Here is a 22,612-nt window from a genome sequence, read left to right on the forward strand (position 1 = left end):
ATATTGTATTGCAAGATTTATTCAGCGTGTAAAATTGGTACTTGTTTAATTATTTAAATCTGCTACATAATTTACGAGGCAGATGTTTATGTTATGTTTATGGTCCATTGCAAATAACTTTTATACAAGTAAATAATAATTTATAAAGATTTAATCTCTCTTTAGGAACATACGATTAAAATTTTTTTAATTCTAATATTTTTAATAAAGAAAAAATAATATTTACAGCGATATTTTTAATTAAAAAAGGCTTTTTTTTATGGATTTAAATTGAAAAAAAATAACTAAACAAAAAATGAAATTATTTTTTTTTATTTTTAAAATGTTTTTGAAAAAATTTATGAATAAATGAAAAAATTTGATTACAACGTACTTTTCAATTTTTAGTCTTGCAGTTAAAAATTATAAAGTCGATGAGTGAAAACAAAGATATTAAACCCAGTGTTACAAATTTTTTTTATGTTAATTAATTCGCGTTATATTTTATCCTTGATAAGATGCAATAATTATCTACGTTGGACAGATGCAGATTTCAAGAAAAATTACCTGAGAAATCCAAAAGTCTGTACGATTAAGAAGTATTATAAAGTAAAGAGATTTGCGAAGGAACACAAAGTTATGATCGCCAAATACAAATCTTTTTCAGCCGCATTCTTAACTGATCGTGTAAAAATTAAAAAACATCTAAAAATTGTGTTGAATATTTTGAGTTTTGTGATTGAAGAAAGAAATACAAAGCATTCTAGTACTAATTTCTTTATCTACATTGTTTTTTTTTTAATCTATGGGAATGATGGTCAAGAAAAGGAACGCGTAGATTTATATAAATAAAAATGATCATGTAATTAAAATAATTCTCAAACAATTAATTGTAACGAATGTTTTGTGGATACATTTTTCGCGCTAGTATAATAACATATACAACACATTTCGCGCATTGTATGTGTGATCTTATATGTTTTACGTGTCGTGTATATGTCGGTATGTATGAATGTATTTATGTATGTGTTGTATGTATATGTGTGTGTGTGCTTAAACACATACGTAAAACATATTCCCAAATTCTGGGAATATTCCTCGACGAATATCTTAAGTACTAAGCGAAGTAAAGTAACGAAAGGGTAATGTCGTACAATTTTGATCAATAAATTAAGTTAGATCGATCAGAATGAAGAGTTAGAAAAAGGATAGAGAGGGAGATAATAAATAGAATCTTCTCATTGTATCTTAAGCAGCTTAGCAAGCGTTCCTCGTTCCAAGAGCGACGATTCTTCGCCCTAAATTAAACTTTCAGAGGACAAGCGTTGCGTTTCGATGACTCTGCAGCCCAATTTCGAGACAAACATGTTTACCGGGAGCGCTCGATGAACTGCTTGAGATTTAAGAACGCGAAATAACGGTACCACCGAGCACCATCGTCGACGTCGGCGTATGACGTCGAGCGTCGCGACGCGAGCTCGCGCGCGGTTCTCCGCGGAAGTCGCCAGCATGGGGCACAACGAAAAACGCGATGAGGTACAACAAAGGCGATAAGAAGAAACACTCGTTGAAGTATACGATGCGTGTATAAATAATAGCGTGTACACACGGTGATCGGAGAGACGCGAGACCTGAAAGCGGGGTCCTGAAGGGCCGTCTGACTATCTGCGCGGCTTATTTACAATGCCCTCCTTAAAGACTACTCTGGCGATTGCGCGATCGATCTCTCGCTCCCTGATACCGAGCTGCCGTCGGGCAGACCGTCGAGTAATCGTCGAGACGTGGAAATTACGTTGATTGCTACTCGGTGACGCCGCGGTGATCACGAAGCGATATTCATCGGTATTCATGTGACGCGCGCTCCATCGATCGCGATGATTGGTAGAAAAGCTGATTCCGACCGCGAACGATCGGTAGAACACGCGTCAGTGGCTCCTCTTTCCCGTTTACCTTCCTCTCCTCTCTATTCCGCTATTTCCTCGTCAAATCGCTCGTGCTTCCGGGTCTCTTATTTACATACTCTACTCGAAGATCCCTCTCGTCTTCCTCGTTCAATCGAATTCATGCCCTCTCAATACCGATCTAGTCATTGTCTCCCTCGATTCGACGAGCGCGGATTGACGCGACTAGATTAGACGCGAAGCTATCGGCTACCTAGATGGAAAAGGAGAAAGAGAGAGAAGAGAAACGCGGTTGCAACTTTCGACGAGGAGAATCTCCGACGTTTGGTCGCGTGTCTTGAGTTTTGTTTCGGATGAAATAGCCGGTCCCGAAGCATTGCCCGTCGTCGAGGTCGACGATCCTCCGGAGGGGGATCTCTTCTTTCTCTTCTGCGGCAAGTTTTTTTGATTTTGCGCACCGTATATGCCTCTTCAGTTGGCGACTTTCACGAACTCTGGATTCGGCATGCTACAATTCTCAGTCGCGTACGCCGGGTGGACAAAGCCGTTCCCGCCTATCGCAGCGTTCTTGCGGTCCACGGCGCGCACCCTGACGAAGAGGAAGGCTGCGACGAGAGAAGCCACCACAACGACCAGCAGCAGCATCACCAGACCGCCCACGAAACCAGGCAGGCTCATGCAGATCGTCTCTGGATCGGTGGACGCAGCGTTCTGTATGACCACGGTGGTGTCGTTGCTAGAGTTCGTTGTGCCCAGCGCAAAGTTGACGTCGCCCGGTGCGACCACTTGAATGACCCTCGAAGTGTTCACGTCCGTCATCTCTTGTGCCGCTCGTTTGTACACATGGGTGGAGAATAGGGTCACCGTGTGATAGATGTTCTGAAAATCGAGGGTAACCGTTGTAACACCGAAGAATTCGCGTCATAGTAGGATACCGAACGGTACCGTAAAACGCGTCATTGATAATGTATTTGCGAGCTACATTGCATAAATTGAGAAAGAAAGATGACAGTTCACGTTAACAACTTGGCAAATGTCTCTTGTCTTGGAAAGCAATCGATGTTGTGTATATTTTTTAAAGCATCTTTCAAATCTTTATTAATTCACTCACGTAAATGCTATTTTTAAAATAAATTCTTCACGTCCTTGAATCGCTTTCATTATTACATATTAGTGTAGAAAATAGAGATTAGAACACTTACGCTTTCATCATCTTCGTGCGGCTCGTCATGCCTTCGCCTCCTAGCGCCTCTGAGCTCAGCCGGAAAACCTTCAACCGACCTTGGCCGACCTCCAAGGACGACTAGATTACCTTCAAGCTCGTCTGTGCTAGCGGTTCCTTTTCGTTTTGATACAGTTTGATATGGCCCTGGATGGCCGGGCAGAGGAGGCGGAGGGAGGTGGATATTATCCTGGGGACTTTGGGGTGAGCTGCTCGCCGTAGCGTCACCCGGCGTCGAGCTGGGTGAAGAGGACGAGGTCTGCGCTTGCGGTGCCGGAACGATGTCCGGATTCGGCTCACTGGAAACAAAAATTAATTTATATTTTGTGTTTTACAACAATTCATAGTCTTACTATCCCATTTAATAAACATATTCTCTGAATCTATACTCTCGTAGAAGACATTCAGAAAATATCTAGTAAAAAATGCATGGAAGTCAAAGAAAATTCTGAGAATATATTGAATCATACATTTTTAAGTAACGATTCGTATCCGTATTATTCCTTATAATGAATGTATTATTTTCAGTACTCTCGCAGAAGATATTCAGAAAATATTTCAATAAAGGATGGAAGTTATGAAGAAAATTTTGAGAATATTTTAAATTATATATCTTCAAATAAAATAAGATATCCTCTTTAGAGGAATGTTGTAATTTCCATCAAGAGAAATTTTAATAGATCCAATTGATTTTAATGGCCGCTTCATAGAAAAGCTTTCCTCAATAACTACACGTTAATGCTCATCCGCTTTCTCACCTGTACGATCCGGCCGGTCCGCTGGGATGTCGCGGATCAGGATATGCTGCCGGCGGTACGCCGTATTCGGGCACAGGTGGGGCACCGTACTCCGAAGAAAGACCTTGCGAGACCGGTGCGCCATATTCGTGAGTAATGCCGCCGGCAGGTGCGCCGTACTCGAGACCAGGATGTCCACACTTGGGCTCGGGGCAATTGTACCGGCAGACTTGAATTACGCACTGGAAGTGGACGTTCATACTGTCGGGGAATTTGAAGGCTTGGAAATAGGCGAAGCTAACGACTGACGCACTCGGGCCGAAGTTCTTGATCTTCTGGAACCTGCGGAAGAAATGTAACTTCGTATTCTTTTCCTTTGAAGAATATATAAACGATCGTGGGAGCGATATATCATTATAATATTAAGACTCACCTCGACATGATCTTCGGCCTGACTACGCAACCGTACTGATCGACCAATTGAATTGGTGCCCTCTTGCCATCATGAGCGACGCAATTTCTCACCAGCATGTCGAACTTGTTCTCGTCGTCCTTGATAGCCAGTACCATCGTCATGGTCTGACCGATTTTGACGATGCCGGACACCTCGCTGGCCCAAGGACCTTTACCGACCTGTATTTGCATCCAACACTGCAGGTTGTCGCCGAGGAAGTTGGCGGTGACGGCGTGTAGCATGTCAACCTGGAATGGCCTGAAGGTGACCGCCTTCTCGTAGAAGTCGTACCAAGTACAACGCAGCTTCCTCGCTTGATCCCACACTTCCTGCACGTACGGATCGTATTGTACGATAATCGTATTCTCCACGTAGCTACCGGATGGCGTTGGAGCGCCATAAGCAGCGACGTTGTGATTCGCCGACGAGCTCATGCCGCATGAATTGAGGAAGATCTCGAAGGTTGCACTTAAGTGGCCGGTACCGGGTTTCAGGTGAACGCAATGCGGATCCGAATAGAAGCCCTTACTGAAGATCATACCGTAGAACGGCCGATCGAACTCGATATTCACTCGCATGTGCGTTTTTTCACATTGTACTTGCAGATGCTTGATCTGTGGAGTATCGGGCGACGCCAGCGGCCAATTTTCCTCGTGGACGACTGGTGGACCATATTGAGCTGGAGCTCCATAGACGGATCTGTGTTCCAGAGGCAACGCACTGCTGTCAACCAACGGTGCTTCACTTCGTACACTCTAATATAACAGAAGCAAACAAAAACTATATATAGATATAAAAAAGTAAGTGTAAATATAAGAATTAAAATATGAGAGCGATGCGATTAATAATAAAACATGAAGAAGCAATTATCTTCTTGGTAAACTTTACACTGAGATACAAATATGGCTGCTTGAATGAAACTTTTTCAATTTGCGTATTAAGTACAGCGTTGCATGAATACAATGTGTCACAACTTTGAAGACTTTTCGGTTGCATTGCAACGACGGAACGGTGATTTACATCGTGCCTTTTTCGAGACCTTGCACGTACACGTTTCGAAACTGTCTTGTAGTTCTTATAATGGAGATTTCATTAAAGTTTTAACCGAATCGTGCAACACATGAACGTGACAAAAAGTAATAATTCACCATCTTTCTTCGTCATCTCGACTCCTTTCTTTCGACGCCCCAACAAATACTTTTGCCGGATATATTTCGGTCTTTCTGGAATTACAATAAATGACGCGAGTCCACCTCCCTTTTTTTTATGTACACTCTCTTGTCATCACACTCTTCATTCCGTTTAATCGTGCAGCGAGCATTATAAAATAAAATTACGGAAAGAACGTTTTTGCTAAAGTATCTAAAAAGTTATACATGTGAAAATAATTTTGTTGGACTATCAAATAATTATGTAGAATGCTTAAGCTGCTAATTACTAGAATATCAAAACTTTTTGCAGTATTGCTTATTATGCTTGAGTATCCTACATAATTATTTTGATAGTCTAAAAATTTATTTTCTGACCTGTATCTAACTAAATTTTTAGATTAGCAAAATTGCTCTTTCCATGTAGATGTAGAAGTATGAGGCAGTATTAAAAATTCCGCGAATGTCGCCGATTGTCGCAATCTTTCACATAATGCCAATTGAACACAATTTACAACTCTTGAAATTCCGTAGAATCTCATGGAGGAACTTCCTTGAGAAAAGCGCTTCCGAATTCTACCTCCTTAAAGTTCACCGTATTGAAGTCGAGAGAACGTTTGAGAAAAAATGAACCTTTCACATTTTTCTTTTTCCTTTTCCTTATACGGTTTATTTCTTCACAGGCTAAGCTAGTACGAGTAAAGATAAATTCTAGCAAGCTTTTCAATTAATAAAAAGATTATTTTGTAAAATATATTTAAAAAATTAACATTAATCGCACTGCAAACATTGTAACATAAAATTAAGAAATTCTAAATTACGGCTTGCCTTTTTGTGATTTTATGATTTAGCATATATTACTTAATAAGATCCAAGCTAATTTATAGGTTAAAAATCAGTGAAAAGAAATTTTTTATTTATGAATGAGCAAGTCATAGACTTAAGATTAAAATATCTTAATTTTATTTTATAACATTCGCAGTGCGATTGATGTTAATTTTTCCAACATATTCTATAAAATAAGCTTTCTATTAAAAGTAAGCTACAATACGCTGATTTAATTTATTTCGCGTGAAATATGAATCGTTGTGCGACAAGTACCGTATGTTAATAATGCTTGAAAATATGCTGACAAAAAAACGTGACTGAAAATGTGTGTACTGTTAGCCAAACGAACATTCGTCGAGAGGAATCGAATACGAGCTCGCAGAGGTAGGACGACGAGCCGGCCGACTCCCTCGGGCAATTTTGTATTCTGATTTGGCAGAATTGCAGGAGGATAATTACGTGAATCTGCGTACCGAGACCAATGTCTTCACTTCCGCCAGGAGATCGTTCTAAATACAATTTTACTTGCAGCACAGTGCATCTATCGTATCCTTCCATGCTTTCCCCAATTTGACACGCAACTCTAAACACATTGCTTCATCATTAACTTAATATCTATGTTAATATCGAGTACATTTTACATTTGATTCCGTGACACGAATCACGTGTGAATGATTGAGTAGACGTACAATTATCGTTTTTATTGCAATTAACGTAATGTAAAAACAACAATTGTAAATTCGTAAACAAATCTCAGATACATTTGCGTGCTAACAAGATATCACGTTTTATTGTGCCACAAGAAGAAAATAAAGAGTTACGCGGAAACTGCAGTATATTTAGAGATAACTGTATTAAAATTAGACCTCGTCATATACCAATTGCAACAATTTCCATTATGAAGTAATTACGGAAACCAAATGTTCACGTTTACGCATACGTGGTCATAAATTAGTCGCATAAATCTTATAGCAGTAATACAATCGTTAATTTCTAAACAGTGCACCATTGATTTGTATCTGTTATTAACATAAATTAATTGATTATTAATTTATATATTTACTAATAATTATAACATTAATTATAAAGTTATTAATATAAATTAATTAATATTAATGATAGATCGAATATCTTCATCATCATTTCTTATAAATAATAAGTCATCACAGTTTAAAATATTTTTAGGACGGAAAATTGCAGAGTTTCACTTAAAAGAAGTGATCTTGCAGTTATAGCGAAAATTATCTAAGTACGAAAATTAGCTAAAATATACAAATTTCTATAGCAAGTACTACGATATTAGATATGTTGCACCTAATCATATAGATGACAGAGATAGAATTTAGATTTGTGCTATAAATTCTGTAGGTATGATACATAATTTTCTATCAGATATGAAAAACAGCAATAATTCTAGCTGGAGCAGCAAAATATTTTTTTGCGTATTCTATATACAAGAGTATATTGCTCTGAAGCTTACACTCTTATACTCTTAAGCCTGACCTGAAGGAATCGCTATTAAATTGTTTGAAGCATTCAATCTCGAAATGGAAAAATGCAATTTTCTTCATATCTTGATCTCTTACTTATCTCGATAATACGGTCATGATTTCCTGAAAAAACCGAGGCAGTTACTCGCGTACTGTAATTTGGAGAACGCTGAAAGGGAAGGATGTAATACAGAAGGCATCGTGTCGTGCGTTAATCGTTGGACGGTACCGACACCGTGACAGACGGATGACAGTAGTGATCACCGCTTTACGCGGTTTGTAAGCTGGGCAGTCGATGGTGTACGCATACCTGTCCGCTTTCTTGTTCTACTTGCACCTGCGCCTGATCAGGTTCATGGACTTTCTGAATAGAAAAGTACGGCGCGGAACCGGTCGGTATAATCGAAATCACGATCCGCTACGATCGTATGAAGTTAAGTGAGCGCGGTCTTCTCTTTCTGCCGGTCCGCCGAATTTCCAGCACGAACGTGTCTTAATCAAGCATATGTTGGGGCGAGCCAATTAGTCCGTAAATATCTTCATGAATAAAATATCTGTACTTGCTATCTCTAATGTTATGATTCTTAGTTTATTAAAATTTTATTTAATTTCACTCTATTACATTTTCTTGTGTCACTCTATTAATCTTCTCGAGTTTCTAAATGGGTTTAAAATACGATTACAATTTTCAGGAATCGTGAAATGTAATGTTTCTAATATTTAAAAAATAACTTTCACGAGGAATCATTAACCTTAATACTAAACCCAGTTATCGTAATACCACCATGATAGATCATTAATCTTAAGAAGAAATATATCTTCACGTTGGCTTGTAAGGTTCATACTTGAAAACAATCTATTTAAAGTCAATGAATAGTACCGTTTAATTTAAAAGTACACTAAAAGAAAACGATTTTACTGAAGTATTTAAAATTTTAACTAGATACAAATCTAAAAATAATTTGTTGAACCATGAAAATAATTACTTATATAGAATGCTCGAGTCGTTTGCTAGAATGTCAAAACTTTTTACACCATTGCTTATCATGCTTGAATTTCTATAATCATTTTAATAGTCTTAACAAAATTATGTTTAGACCTGTATTTTCAGACCTAAATTTTTAGATACTTCAACAATTTTCAATTGTTCTTTCCATGTATAAAAAGCGATATGAAAGAAGCTATCTTAAAATTACTTATCTTAATTTTAAAATATCTTAATATAAATGCAAAATCTCCTAGTTTAATTTTATTATAAAAAATTAAGAACGTAAAGGAGGGATAGAAAGCGCAATTCAAATATTTTGCAATCTCCAAATAATGTGAATATTCCAATTTTATGCAGTTTCAAAGACATTCGAATTAGCTTAAAAACTTATCTTCCTTTTTTTTTCTTAAATGAGACACGCCACGGTCGAAGAACATGTCGCAGCAGAAGACGAGAAACTGGTTTCACTTTTCCATTGTCATCCACCAGACGACAAACTGTTCGCAATTGGACAACGTACTTTCACCGAATCGCGTGTGCAGAACGAGCATCTTAATTGTTACGGATGTGACGCCTTGGCGTTCGTCCGTGCCGATTTCAGAAGTTCCGCTTTAATCTGCGCGTGCATTTTGCACAATATCGCTATTGACTGTGCCGTTTAATAGGTTGAGTGCTAGGGCGGACACTAGTATTCGATATTTTACTTTGACGGTATTTTTATCTCCTTCACGTTGCATGCACGTAAACGCTGGCTAACATCAACTTTTAAGACGAAAATGTTGGATGCTTTTTATAAATTCGGGCATTGATTTCGTATTTTTTATTAATATATATAACTATACCTATATTTGAAGATAATATTAAGCGGCGCTCGATATCATTATACAATTATTTTGTAGAATATTATTTAAACAATTGAAAACAATTTGAAGGCTCAATATAATCTCCAAGCGATTAGTTATATTGTGCAATAATGTCGATCATTTAGAAACTGCTTTATACATCTTTTAACATTTTCTTAATACACTGATAGTTTACACTTTATAACATTTTAAGGAAAATAACCAAAGTATCTAAAGACTCGTAGAATTAAAAATTCAGATGAGTATCAATAACGGCGCAATGAGTCGGGCATGACGCATAAGATTAAAATTTATGTATTAAACAATTTTAATTATAAATCTAGAAATATAAAACTTTCTCTGAAAGAAAACAAAGTTTCTGCAAAAGACGCGATCAATGCGATATGGTGCGAAAATACGATGACTATCATTTCTGTTCGGAAGACATTTTAATTATGGAAATTTAATTCATGGGCGGTACGTATATTCGCACACAAATTCGGACTTTCTCCCGTTTAGAAAGCATGGAATTTCTGCGGGTCCGGGTAGTGTGCTTTCGACACAGCCCGGTATCAAAAGCGAGATAACAAATTTTCACAGGGAGAAACTTCCAAGTTGTAACACGAGCGATGTCTCTTCGCCTGTATATGGTGGTGAAAAAGTAGGCCGGGTCAGTCAATGTGGACGGCGGTACCTACATGTCGCATACGTTTCGATAAGGCTATTATGCGGAACACTCGACGTCGGACATTGACGTGCAACAATCGCGAAAAATTCAGCGACGTTGACTCACGTTCCGCAAAATGATATAATCGTGTTTTCATTTGATCACGTAAGGATTCGTCAGTTGCGCATTTACGAAACAAGATCTAATTACATTCTAAGCATAAATTAACAAACCAATTCCCGTTAACCGTGACTTTTACGAACTTGAGTTACTAATAACTGTGAGTTACAAATTAATTCCACGTCAAGTTGTACCCAATTTCAGTTATTCTTAATCATATTTATAGATTATCATTACTCTTATCCAATATATCGTTAATTTAATTAAAACACCAGAGTTAAATAATTTAATTCAAGAAAATGTATTAAATTTGAGCTCAAATTCAGCTTATTATTTACTAAGTGCATACGTTAATATAGACATCACTTACTTTGAAAATAACCTTAGAAATGGATTGATTTATATTTTGATACACATGGAAATTAATAATAACAAAATGTTATTTAATTCAAATGATTGGATTTACATTAATTTTACACTGTTAAATCTTTAACGTCGGATTTAACTTTATTTAAGTTATCACTGCTTCTACTCAATATATCGTTATTTTATACTAAAACAATGATTAAATTTGACACTATATAATTATCATATCAAATGTTTCAATTAAAAATAACGATATATTGAGTAGAAGTGGCGACTTAAATAAAGTTAAATTTGAGATTGTAGATTTAACAATACAACGGTGTAAAAATTGAGTGTTAATAAATAATCATATGTAATATATATATATATATATTTGTAGCAGTGGTACGTGATAATATAAAGAATGAAGTAATCGTGCCAGTGACTCAGAAACTAATAGAGGGTATTAAAATATTATATGGAGCGCTTATCTTTATCCAAGTAAAATGAAAGACATTGATCGCTCTAGTTCAAGATGCTAATATTATCTGCATTAACAGTCGACGATTTATAACTCTGTAGTTTATAAATTATTTCTACGAATTATTCCTCATATCTGACGAATCGAAAATTTACTTTTGATAAAGAAAATCTTGTCAAAAATAAAAAAATTAGCATTCGGAACGAAAATAAAAACATTTCAGTATTGAAAACAGTAACATGTTGCGGCTTTATTCTTTATCCATTTTTACGGTAACGATACTTTACAGAAACGAACGGTCTACATAGAGTGGGATAAGTTCCGACGCTCTACGCAGATTTAACTTACAGATTAGCCACTTTGGGTAATCCTCAAACCTAAATTGTTAACGTTTTTTCGAGGTATCGCGAGCGCGGGAAGACGATGATGAATCGCGCGATCTAATTAAGAGCGGGCGATTAATGCCACAGCAATACATGGCGTACAAAGCGCGCGTGCGAACCAGGCTGAGAACTGCGGCGGGCGTGCACTTTCGCGGAATAAAACTTGTCGGCCGGGATTTTAATTAAAGAGGAACACCGCTGTGCGCGCCGGCACTATGAAACGACGATGCATCAAGTGCGCGAAACGTCACGACCGCGAATTCGGCGACGGCGACGAGCAATCACGCAACTCCTGTGTGCCAACTTTTATCCCAGGTTAAGCCCCACAACATTCATTCGCATGTCGATAACTCTTCGCGTGATTAAAATTTCATTTCGTAGACACTGATTAAATTTAATCTTACACTACTGTACGATGTTGTAAAATGATAGGTTGATTGTAGGAAGTTTTCACAAATCTTATGGTAAGAACATACCGTAATTAAATATTTATGAAAAATTTATTTATATATAATCCTTCGCCGGCAATTGGGATTTTTAAAGACACCATCGATATTTTCATTGTGAATTTTAATAGATAAATTTAAATCTATTAAAAATAAGTAAAATGTTGTCCGACTGTTATGATGGTATATAAAACTCGTTATTAAAGTTTTTAACAAGTATATCAAAATTTTTTCAGAATTTTTTATATAAACCGGAACAATAAAAAGTTTGCTTTGTTTGTCAAAGATCCCTATTGCTAACGAGAAAGTTAAAATTCATATTACCGGCGGGGGAGAATAATATACTAATTTTTATATACATCAACAATAAAAAATAATAATTCTTTCCTGCGTAAAGAAAGTGTACACATAATTTCCAAAATGCAATTTTTAAGGTGCAATTTTAGCGAATAATATACGGTACAATGCAGCGTTCTTTATCTTTACCTACAATTTTATCGATGTAATCCAACTAAAATTGCTCCATTTTTTGCTATTCCTTTATTGAGAGGCTCGCTTTTCAAAAATATTTTATATTAACATTTGTTCAATTCCCGAATGCAAGCAATAAATTTGAGATGGAGCACTTTAATATGAAAGAGCTCTGCATTCATAAAAAGGCAAAGTGCTATGCAGAGGAAAGTAAGAATTAAAGAAAAATTAATTCCGGCGCAGACAAATTAGCGTGCAATTAAAATCTGTTCTCGAAAAAAAAAATTGTTTTAAGCATTGCCATTAAAGTCTTTGAAGTGCTGTCGTCTGTGAGAATTATAAAGTTAAAAGAATAAAAGAAAATAGAAAAATTAATAATGATATTAATACGACACAGTTAATGAGATAGAATTTTAAGAAATTCAACAGTCAACGTTATGCCCGTTATTACTGTAACATTATATATTAGTATTCTATAATTAAATAGAAACGAAAGAGACGTTACAATATATCTTGCAGCTTTAGAATGGCTTAGACCTAGATTTTAAAAAATCTAGGGATCTGTGAGAACATAAATCCGTCAGATAAATAATAAATATATGTGTCTTATAAATATAAGGTACGACAAAAATTAAAATTTTATTGTATTGTATTATTTACAGTATTTTTACAAAAGGAAAATAATACATATTGCATTATCTGCAAAAAATCTTTCTTTGAAAAACTGACAACATTATCTTCTCAATCGCATTTATTCTCAAAGAACGCGTAGATGCAAATGCATCCTGTCGGACGAATAAAATGCAATTAAAATTATATAGTCCAATTAAGCGGTATTTCGACTGTAGAATCATCATCGATGGTTAGTTGAAATGACATGGGAAAGACCACTAACAATTTCAAATTACAAGATCACTAAGCTGACTGCCGGAACGAGTGCAATGGGAAGCGCTCTGTGGTCATCCACAAGATTGCACTGTTGTTTAGAGTCGCAAATACAGGGAACGCTTCATTCTCATTCATTACAACTTGTCAATGGTGGTCTAACAACGTCTAAGAAAACTTTCAATGCTAAATCACGTATATTAACTCTTTAAAAGCAATCACTTCCTCCTATTATTTTTATTCCAATGTTTTTCAACCGCATATTTTTAATCTAGTTTAGTTATTACTGTGAAATTCTTGTAGATATTTAAAAGATATAAAACGCGAATAAATAGAATAGATATCAAGCACAGTTCTTCAAACTGTTAATAATTTTAGGTTTACACACGCATTACAGTATTAATAGTTTATATTTATATTCGGACAATTAATTGTGAAACTAGTGTTGTCATATTTCAGTTTGAAGAACAGCCTGAAGAAATCATCGATATAATGATGCACTATCCAAACAATTACTTTCGTAACTGTACATTAATGTTTTATTTTAACAATAGAATTCTAAAATATTTTAATTACTCTTATATTAATTATATAAAACTTGTCTATTTTTTAATTAGAAAAACTGACTAATTAATTAGGAAGAATTATACCGTTGCGATTGTATGTTTCAAATTTGCTTTGTATGAATTAATAATTCATAAATTAATAACAAATTTAATTAATCTATAGAAATCAACTTGTCAAATTAAATATGCAATACGCAATGCACCCCAATAAATACTCTTGCCAAGATCTTAAAGAAGCTAATAATATTATTGATCGTTTGATATAAAACGTGTACCCACTAAAGCACGTTAATTGGAATAGAGAAAGGAAGAGAAACACACAAATAGATGTAAGGGAAAGATAGAGACAAGAGAGATGATGGAGGAAAAAGAGAAAAAGCGTGAGAAGCGGAGAGAGATGGGGAGGACGAAAGAAGGTAGCTGGTGAACGACGAAGAGAGAGAAAGAAGAAGTGAAGATAGCGGGAAACAGAAGAAGAGAGAGTACCGTCTAGAGAGTATAGTTGAAAGAGGGCATTGCGTCCGGCGCAGTGACCTACTATCTTCGGTTCGACGGCTCGGCTATGTAGTCAGCGGTTAGAGTGTGTAGGGTACACACAGAAGAGCACGCATGACAGGGGTATAACAGGTACATGCACAAGAGGCGTAAATGTGGATGCGCCCGGCCGCGTATTTCCTCCTACTTTATCTTCCGCCGTTGTACGTACGACGGTTGCATTCGGCGCTATTATATCAGTGTGTACTACTGTCACGCTGCCGCGCGGAAAGGAAACACGTAAATTATAGCGTGTACACCCTCCTGCGGTGCACCTGACGCGGCTCACCGCCTCTGTTTGCTCGTTTCTTCGATAAATCTCGAAATATTGAAGCCAATTACAAATTGGACGGCTGTACGCGCTAGTTTCTCGCAGCGCGACTCTCATTTGGTTCTCACTGTGTTTTCTCTCATCAGTTATTATGTTAAACGTCGTTACGCTTAACGTCTCTCCCTCTTTACGGTGTCTTGTTGTAGAGAACGACTGCATATAATCAGATAAATAATGCAAGTAAACGAAACGAGCACGGAGATTTGATCTTCGTGGCTATGAAATAAAGCGAGTGCACAGAGACACCTTTTTTTACTTTTTAAAAATTAATTATGTTATGCTATTTAGTGCGAAACTCATCAGACATTTTTTATTTATTCATCATTTGTATCAGAAATACTAACATAAATTGTCGTGATTAATTGAACTGTTAAAGCAACGTTATGCTGATGCTGTAAAATCGATTTCTTATTCAGCAAATGCAAACGAAAACCGCAAACGAAATAAGAAAGGCTATAAGAATGGAACAGTTTAAAGAATATTAATCTTCTCAAAATCGAATCGTCTTTCTGCGTTATTCTTTTTCGTTTATATTGCCTTTTTTAACCACTGCGATTCTCTGCGTGAGAAAATGTAGTATGAAAACGTACACGCGAACGATTTTGCTGAAGTATCTAAAAAATTAAATAGATATAGATGCGACGATAAATTTTATTGGCTTATCAAAATAATTATATGGAAAACTCAAAATGGTTGCTAGAATGTCAAAACATTTTACAGCATTTCTCGTTATGCTTAAATTCCTTACATAATCATTTTGATGGTCCAACAAAATTATTTTCAGATCTATATATATATTTAATTTGTTAGAAATTTCATCAAAATTTAATCCATCAAAATTTAATCTATCCAACAATTTAGATATTTAATCTATCTCTAAATTGTGTTAAATTAAAATCGTTCCTCTCCATGTAAAATTGCACGATGTAAAATTGCCCTATTGATGATACCCTCTCAAAAACAATTAATTCAGTTCCCACGCGGAGAAGTGAATTCTCACACGAGTAAAGAGTGGGAATAATCCACAAGACGATCATCGTTCGTTAACAAGCGTCCCCGCGAGCGTATCCGTATTTACCGATTATACGACGCGGTCAAGCCACTTCATTCAGACTTTTGCCTCAGAAAGCATCAGCGTCGCGGAATATATGTGGCACAGGCACAGCCCGCGGCTACGGTGATTCCTCTTAAGCATTAACTTAACGTTGTGTTGATTCTCGGCCAGCGGCACGTGCACACGTCGCATAGCGGTCCCGGAGATACGCCGAACATCAATGAAGTATCACTTTTTGCGAGGGATCGAATGAATTTTTTAACGGTTACATCAGTTTTTTTAACGGTCGTTGAAACGTCGATCGTCTCGTCAATTATCCTCGAACTTTCCGAGTTCGGCGATTCCTTGCGAATTAATGAATTTCTGCAAGCGTGGGATGATGGATTTTTTAACACGGTGAAGTAGATTCGAGGATTCGAGAACCCTCGGATCTGAGCGAAGTTTTCAATAAAAAGAAGAATGCCCTGCAAGTCCGATAAATACCGGGAATATTTGTGAGTTTTTTCAGTTTTAGATCTCCGAAGAGTGTCGATTATCCGGAAAATAAGCGTTGCATAAAAATTCCTGTAATTGTTACCATCAGCAAAATTCATTATATTGTCTCTATGATATACGTGCTTCCACTTGACAGATTTAATCAATATTGAAAGCGTACGACGCCGACATTGTTGCAGGCTATAATTATAGGACGCTGGACGTCGCGTCGCGCCGGTAATTCTATTTCTAAATGTGTATAATTCACAAAACGTTACAAAACGTAAAGATACAATGTACACACTACAGGTGCGTAAATAACTTCACCCATTTTACGCGTCGCGGCATAACGGTTATCGTATTAACGACCTGTCTGTCACTTCGAAAGGGGGAGAGAATGCGTTCTAACCGCGAGTAGTAATCTTCGTTGTTCAACTGAGAATTATTGCGCAGTGAAATTACAATGTCGATCGTTGTGGCATGCAAATTTACCGTGGGGTATTATGAACGGACGTATCGCGCGACGCACATAGACGGGAATGCAGTATATAATCGGTCTCTTGCGGAATTAGAAAATTGGCGGTGTATTTGTCAGATTGATTCGATTTATTTGCGGAACAAATTCGCGAAACGTCTATCAAACTCTATTATGCCTATAAGAAAATGAAAAAACTTTTAAACTTTTAACAATTGTTAATTAATGATTTTTTTATTTTATTCATTTAATTATCTTCCTTTGTTTTAAAATAATTAAATAGGTAAGAGATATTCGTGAGTATATCAAGCTCTAATGTGTCTATTTATTTATTTAGAAAAAAAAAGGAAGAGATTGAATGAACAAAATGAAGACGAATAAATCATAATTAATTAAATTATTAATTAATAAGTCATTCATTGTTAAAAGTTTAAAAGCTTTTTTATTTATTTTTTTATGAAAAAGAAGCTGAGTGTCAAATTGCCGAAATTTTTGTAAGATTTGTGAAGATATTGCTTCATGCCCAACTAATTGTAATTATTATTAATATACGAGAAAGCGATTTAATTCTATGATTAATTTTTGAGAAAGTAACTTCACTCACGACCAATAATAAGGGCAGCAATAAAAGAAAGGCCGTCTTCCGTATATTCCGCCACGTCCTCTCCATCATGTGCGTGTCCTCTCTGTAATAATACAAAGAAAAAACCTGAAAAATTGATAGTTACATTATCGTGAGTCTTACGTAATCCATCTATGCAAAAAGGATAAATTTTTAAGTAACTTTTGGTCGTCGATAACATGAGTTCACAGTGATACGACGTTATTCGTTAAAATAGATAAATTTAATAACATGTGCAGTATAATATTGATCAGATAAGACTTTGATTCTCATCAATTAAGAATGCCAAAGTAACGACATAATTGAAGCATAACCGTCAATTTTATCACCGGTTGGACGAGTAAGTGTATATATATATATATATATATGTTAGTCAATGGCTGCACGTTACGCAATAAACATTTAACTCACATCTCAGAACACGGAACGTATAATCGGAAAAAGCTACTTAAGCCTAAAAATAAATCTACACTCGTGAAACACTGCGTGAAATCACCACACACATTCTAGACTTTGCAATCTTATAAAATTATTTAAGAATCACGTGCATGTATGATACAATTGTAGATATTTTGCAAAATTAACGATATAATCACAGTCGGTGACAACGAAAGGCAATTAATTTAATTTCACGAAAACAGTCTCGATGTTCACATTATATACTCCTCTGCTTATTGAAATCCCAATTAATATTGTAAGAATTTGCAAGTACAACAATACCGGGTAAGTACTAGTCAGATAATATCTCTCGCGAACATACGAAAGCACGCGCGACTACGACAGCTCCCTTCGGAATGCGGAACGCATTCGAGACCAGTCTTGCGGAAGAAGAACATTAATCGATGCACCTCGTTGCGTGCTCTTCCGGTTTCTGGGCGCCTCGTTCTATCGAAGAAACCCGCGATCACTTGGACGATCCCCCCGAGGAAAAGCACCTGCTTTTCCCCCTTTACGAACCCACGAATGCACCGACCGCAACGGGAAGGCTCCAACAACTCGCGTCAGTTGGTCCTCATCGGGTCCACTATGCGCGTTTTGCTTTCCTCCGAGTCCTTTCTTGGTCTTTTTTTTCTGTTTTCTTTTATTCTTTTACCGTCGTGTACGATCGCAAGGATTCGACGGACCCAGAGGTGATTTTCCTGGCCGACGGGGACCGACTGAAGGTGCGAGCCACACTCGTCTCGGCCACGAGCCACGTCCCAGTGACCTACTGAAGATCTCGATCGCACTCGTCCCTCTCGCCCTCCCTCATCAGCACGACGTAAGGCCCAAACAGGCCCACCGTCGACGGCATTTATACTCCCACCATTGCACCCGATCGTTTCTGCTCTTTTTTCCGCTCGCGTTCCTCCCTCTTTCTCTATACAGAAGAGCGGTAGGGACCACGGCACAGGTGAAAGACACGCGTACGATGAGATATCCGCATCACACGTCTTGATTGAAGTTTTCATTAAAAAAACAAAAAAGATTTTCAATGAAAAGGTTAAAATTAGAAATGCCGTAACGAGAAAGTGACGTAAGTGATGCTCGTTGCAGTGTACAACGCACTTCGACTCCGAATCTTGCAATAACGAGTTCTACAGCAACCTACAGCCATATGTAAACCGTAACTGGAACGCGAAAGCTGCGAAGATTACGCGTGAAATTTTGGAGCGTCCGCGCCGCGAAGAGACTCGAAATTCGTTTAACGCAAACGACCGATGCTGCGATGGAACCGTCGATCGACGTCGCAGTAGGAGATCGAAAATTTCCTCATTATTTTTTTTCCGAGACAGCGGAATCTCGGTACGCGAATCGTCTGTCGTAAGGTCGTCGCAACGGGGAAGAAATCGAGAAGAGATGGGGAGAGAGGAAGACGAAGCTGCTCGTCTGGGATACTCGACTCGTGACTCGAATAACACGGTATCGTGGTGCACGTTGCGAGATCCCGATGGAAACCAGAAGCGGTGTCTCGTACACCGTACTGCAAACGCCGAACTGGCTCCAATTTCAAAAAATCGCGCGGAGGAAATCGCACAAGTCCCCCAGTTGAAACCGGGACGTCTTTCCGCTTGAAAATTGAGTCACGACACACAGACGATTGCTGATCTTTCCTAAGTCCAATTTCGCGAATCGTCTTCCGGACAGCCGTCATATATCCCGACGTCGGAAGTAAAGGACCGCGTGAGCAATGCACAAGATTTCGTAATACTCGCGCGGAATACGGAAGCGACTTGCACCGCGTTTACCGCTACTTCTGCAAAAACCGATTTTTCCTTGTAAAGACTTTATTTATCTTAATTCGTGTGGTTTGTGGAATACTCTACGCGATTTCTAACATCATCTTCAAAAATATCGACAAAAAATCCGATACCGTTAAAATCAAGGAAGAAACGAGTTTGCTAAAGTATCTAAAAATTCAGTTAGATACGGATCTGAAAAATCATTTTGTTGGACTATCAAAATAATTATGTAGGACGCCCAAACTGGTTGCTAGAATATCTAAATCGTTTGCATCACTTATCATATTTTAGCTTTCTATATAACTCATCCTAAATTCCTCATCCTAAAATTTTATAATTTTTCCTGGTTTCCAGAAAAAATTTTATGGTCCCTGTTACTTTCAATAATATTTTTTATATTTTTGTTCTGATTTAGAAACTGTCAAATATTTTGTTGAGAGAGCAATTACTATTAATATTGCTGAATGCTAATATTGCTTGCATTAATTGTTAAGTTGGTAGTATTTCAAAACTGCGTAAATGTGATGTACGTATATTAAACTTCTTTAAAGTCAAGAATTTTAATTTTCTAAAAAATTTTGATAAATTTTTTGATTTCTCTAATTTTTCTGACTATTTTCAATTTCCCTGATTTCTTTGATTTCCAATTTTATAGCAATCCTATTAAGTCCAAAATTATTTTCAGATTTTTCTTTATCTAAAATTTTACTCCAGCAAAACTCTTCTTTTTATGGATGATTGAACAGAGCAGGCTCAGCAAATAACTGATTATTTATGACTATCCATCCAATGTTCATGTAAATATTACGCTTATTTCGTGAACTTGCGTTTGCTCACTCAAATTGTTTGACACTTTCATTTTCATTTCTCGAAATCTTCGCGAGAGCACTGCGTTCACCTGCATTTGCGTAATGCCACGACCGATAAGAACGGGACTCGAAAGCTAACCGACAGCAATGGATGTCTGACCTAGATTTCTCACCCGCATGGGTGCTAACTCGTCCATCCGGAAATGGCTTATGGTAGCTGGCGTACGCCGAGGGATAACGATACGGTAGATAATACGCGAAAGTGCGAGTGAACGCGTTCTCTTTCGCGTACGCTTCTTTTTTTCTTTTTCTCAACGTTTGATTTCCCGAGCGCGAAGATTACGGTGCGGCTCGAATATTTCCGGTAGACAGATCTCCTCGGGCATTTTTATCCTGCAGTCTGAGTACTTCTGGTCTGAGGCTCTTTCAATGACGAAGTATTTTTTTATTTCATAATATCGCAATTTATCAAATGTCATATTAAATTTAAAAAATGTATTACATTTCTAAGTACCTAATAACGCACTAAGCGGTGTATTATCGAGTAGATTAATATTACCAAAATTAATATTACCTAACTCACTCTAATATTTGACTTAGTCGAAGGGTGCTCTTATTGGGATAACTTCATATTTGAATAGAGATCATTAGAATTATATAAGATGAAATGTACAATCAAATGATGTTATTTGACATTGAATCTCATAAGTAGTTCCACTCGAAGGCTTAAATCAATATTTTAAAATTCCTTAGAAGATATGAGTTGTTTTCTCCCTTCATTTTTTTAGTCCTCAGAAAAAGGAACCTGGCGAATTACTTTCGTTTATCGAATTTTTTCATTCTAATTTTTCTTTTTCTTTTTTTTAACCACCCGGTTGGCCTTTTATCTTCGTCAGAGAGATGTCCCTTATGCATTTGATCGACGTGTCGTGAGTAGCTATACCGAATACATTGGATTAAAAGTGTCGAGAAAACATGTCACGAGACGTTTGAAAAAAAAGATAATTCACGTTTCCAATCAGTTACTATGAAGCGTCGCTTTGCTTCATTGACTATTTAGTCTGGACGACTCGTTCGTTGTGCTATCACGAGCTCGTATAAGTTTAGTCGATGCTCCGCTAAATTTCCATCCTCTGTTTGCGGGCAGTAGTTATCCCGTCGGGTTCCTTATGTTGCACACGATTCAGGATAAATTCGATCAACCAATTATATTCTTCTACTTGAATTTCCACGACTGAAAAATTCAATCAGAGACGCGACATTTCATAGTCGACCGAACTAGCCCGGATATTTATATGATTACAGTGAGACATATTTTTGTAGCCTTAATCCTAAATGATTAACGACGATCACAGAGACGATTTGATCACAGAGAGCTTCATTTTGAAATATTGATTTTCCAGGTTAAAATTATTCTGTTCCTAATGATAATTTAATATCTATACACAAAACACGCAATATCCATTTAGGAAAATATTATTTATGCATTTATTCGATTGTTAAAAACAATTTTAATATTCAAAATGTTATAATATTCGAAATGTATTTTCCTCAATAATCGAGATGTTTTTTTTATTATTTTAAAAGGAACAGATTTTATATTTCCCCTACGAGTACTTTTCTCTTAATATCAGATATCATATTTCAAATAACGTATCAGAAGAAAGTCGGGTGTGATCATCATGGACGTCGCGTACGATGCACGTGAGCAACGAAACGAAAATTTGGACAGACTCACTGGTGTCCCAAAAAAGTACATCGATAGAAAGGCGGGCTATTAAGAGAAAGCGGCCTCGAAAATTAATCATCGTCGGCATCGTGGTGCCCTATCGTGGAAATCGTGAGTCCAAGCCAGATGATCTATTCCAAACAGGCCAAACTTCAAGCATCTCGTTTCGGAGACCTAAATCGCCAGCTGACGAGGATCTTGTACAGAGAAAAGAAGAGGACTGCCTACTTATGTGTGCTGTAAAATCCGGTATTTACGTGTACTTCGGCATTTACATATGCACACACATATAAGCGTCCGTAACTCTCGTGAAACTGTACAATCTGACAGTCCGAGAAATAGCTAAATGAAGAGTCTGATATCCGAGAGAGAGAGAGAGAGAGAGAGAGGGGGGGGGGGGGGGGGGGGG

General features: G+C 37.1%; 1 protein-coding gene across 8 annotated transcripts in view; it reads right to left on the reverse strand.

Moving 5' to 3' along the window:
• Positions 1-886: 886 nt before the first annotated feature.
• The window catches only part of dyl (transmembrane protein dusky-like), a 26,310-nt gene continuing 4,584 nt past the window's right edge, over positions 887-22,612 (reverse strand). For 4 of the 8 annotated variants that reach the window (XM_018508059.1, XM_018508058.1, XM_018508065.1 and 1 more), the window contains exons 2-6: positions 17,426-17,507; positions 4,273-5,048; positions 3,861-4,181; positions 3,083-3,401; positions 887-2,759 (exon numbers count right to left, since the gene is read on the reverse strand). In XM_018508059.1, coding sequence (XP_018363561.1) covers positions 2,352-2,759; positions 3,083-3,401; positions 3,861-4,181; positions 4,273-5,048; positions 17,426-17,494 — 1,893 coding nt within the window. In that variant the 5' untranslated portion in view covers positions 17,495-17,507 and the 3' untranslated portion in view covers positions 887-2,351. The other 4 variants (XM_018508061.1, XM_018508062.1, XM_018508060.1 and 1 more) reach the window with 4 other exon arrangements.

Source organism: Trachymyrmex cornetzi, unplaced genomic scaffold (assembly GCF_001594075.2).
Source record: "Trachymyrmex cornetzi isolate Tcor2-1 unplaced genomic scaffold, Tcor1.1 scaffold248, whole genome shotgun sequence".
NCBI lineage: Eukaryota > Metazoa > Arthropoda > Insecta > Hymenoptera > Formicidae > Trachymyrmex > Trachymyrmex cornetzi.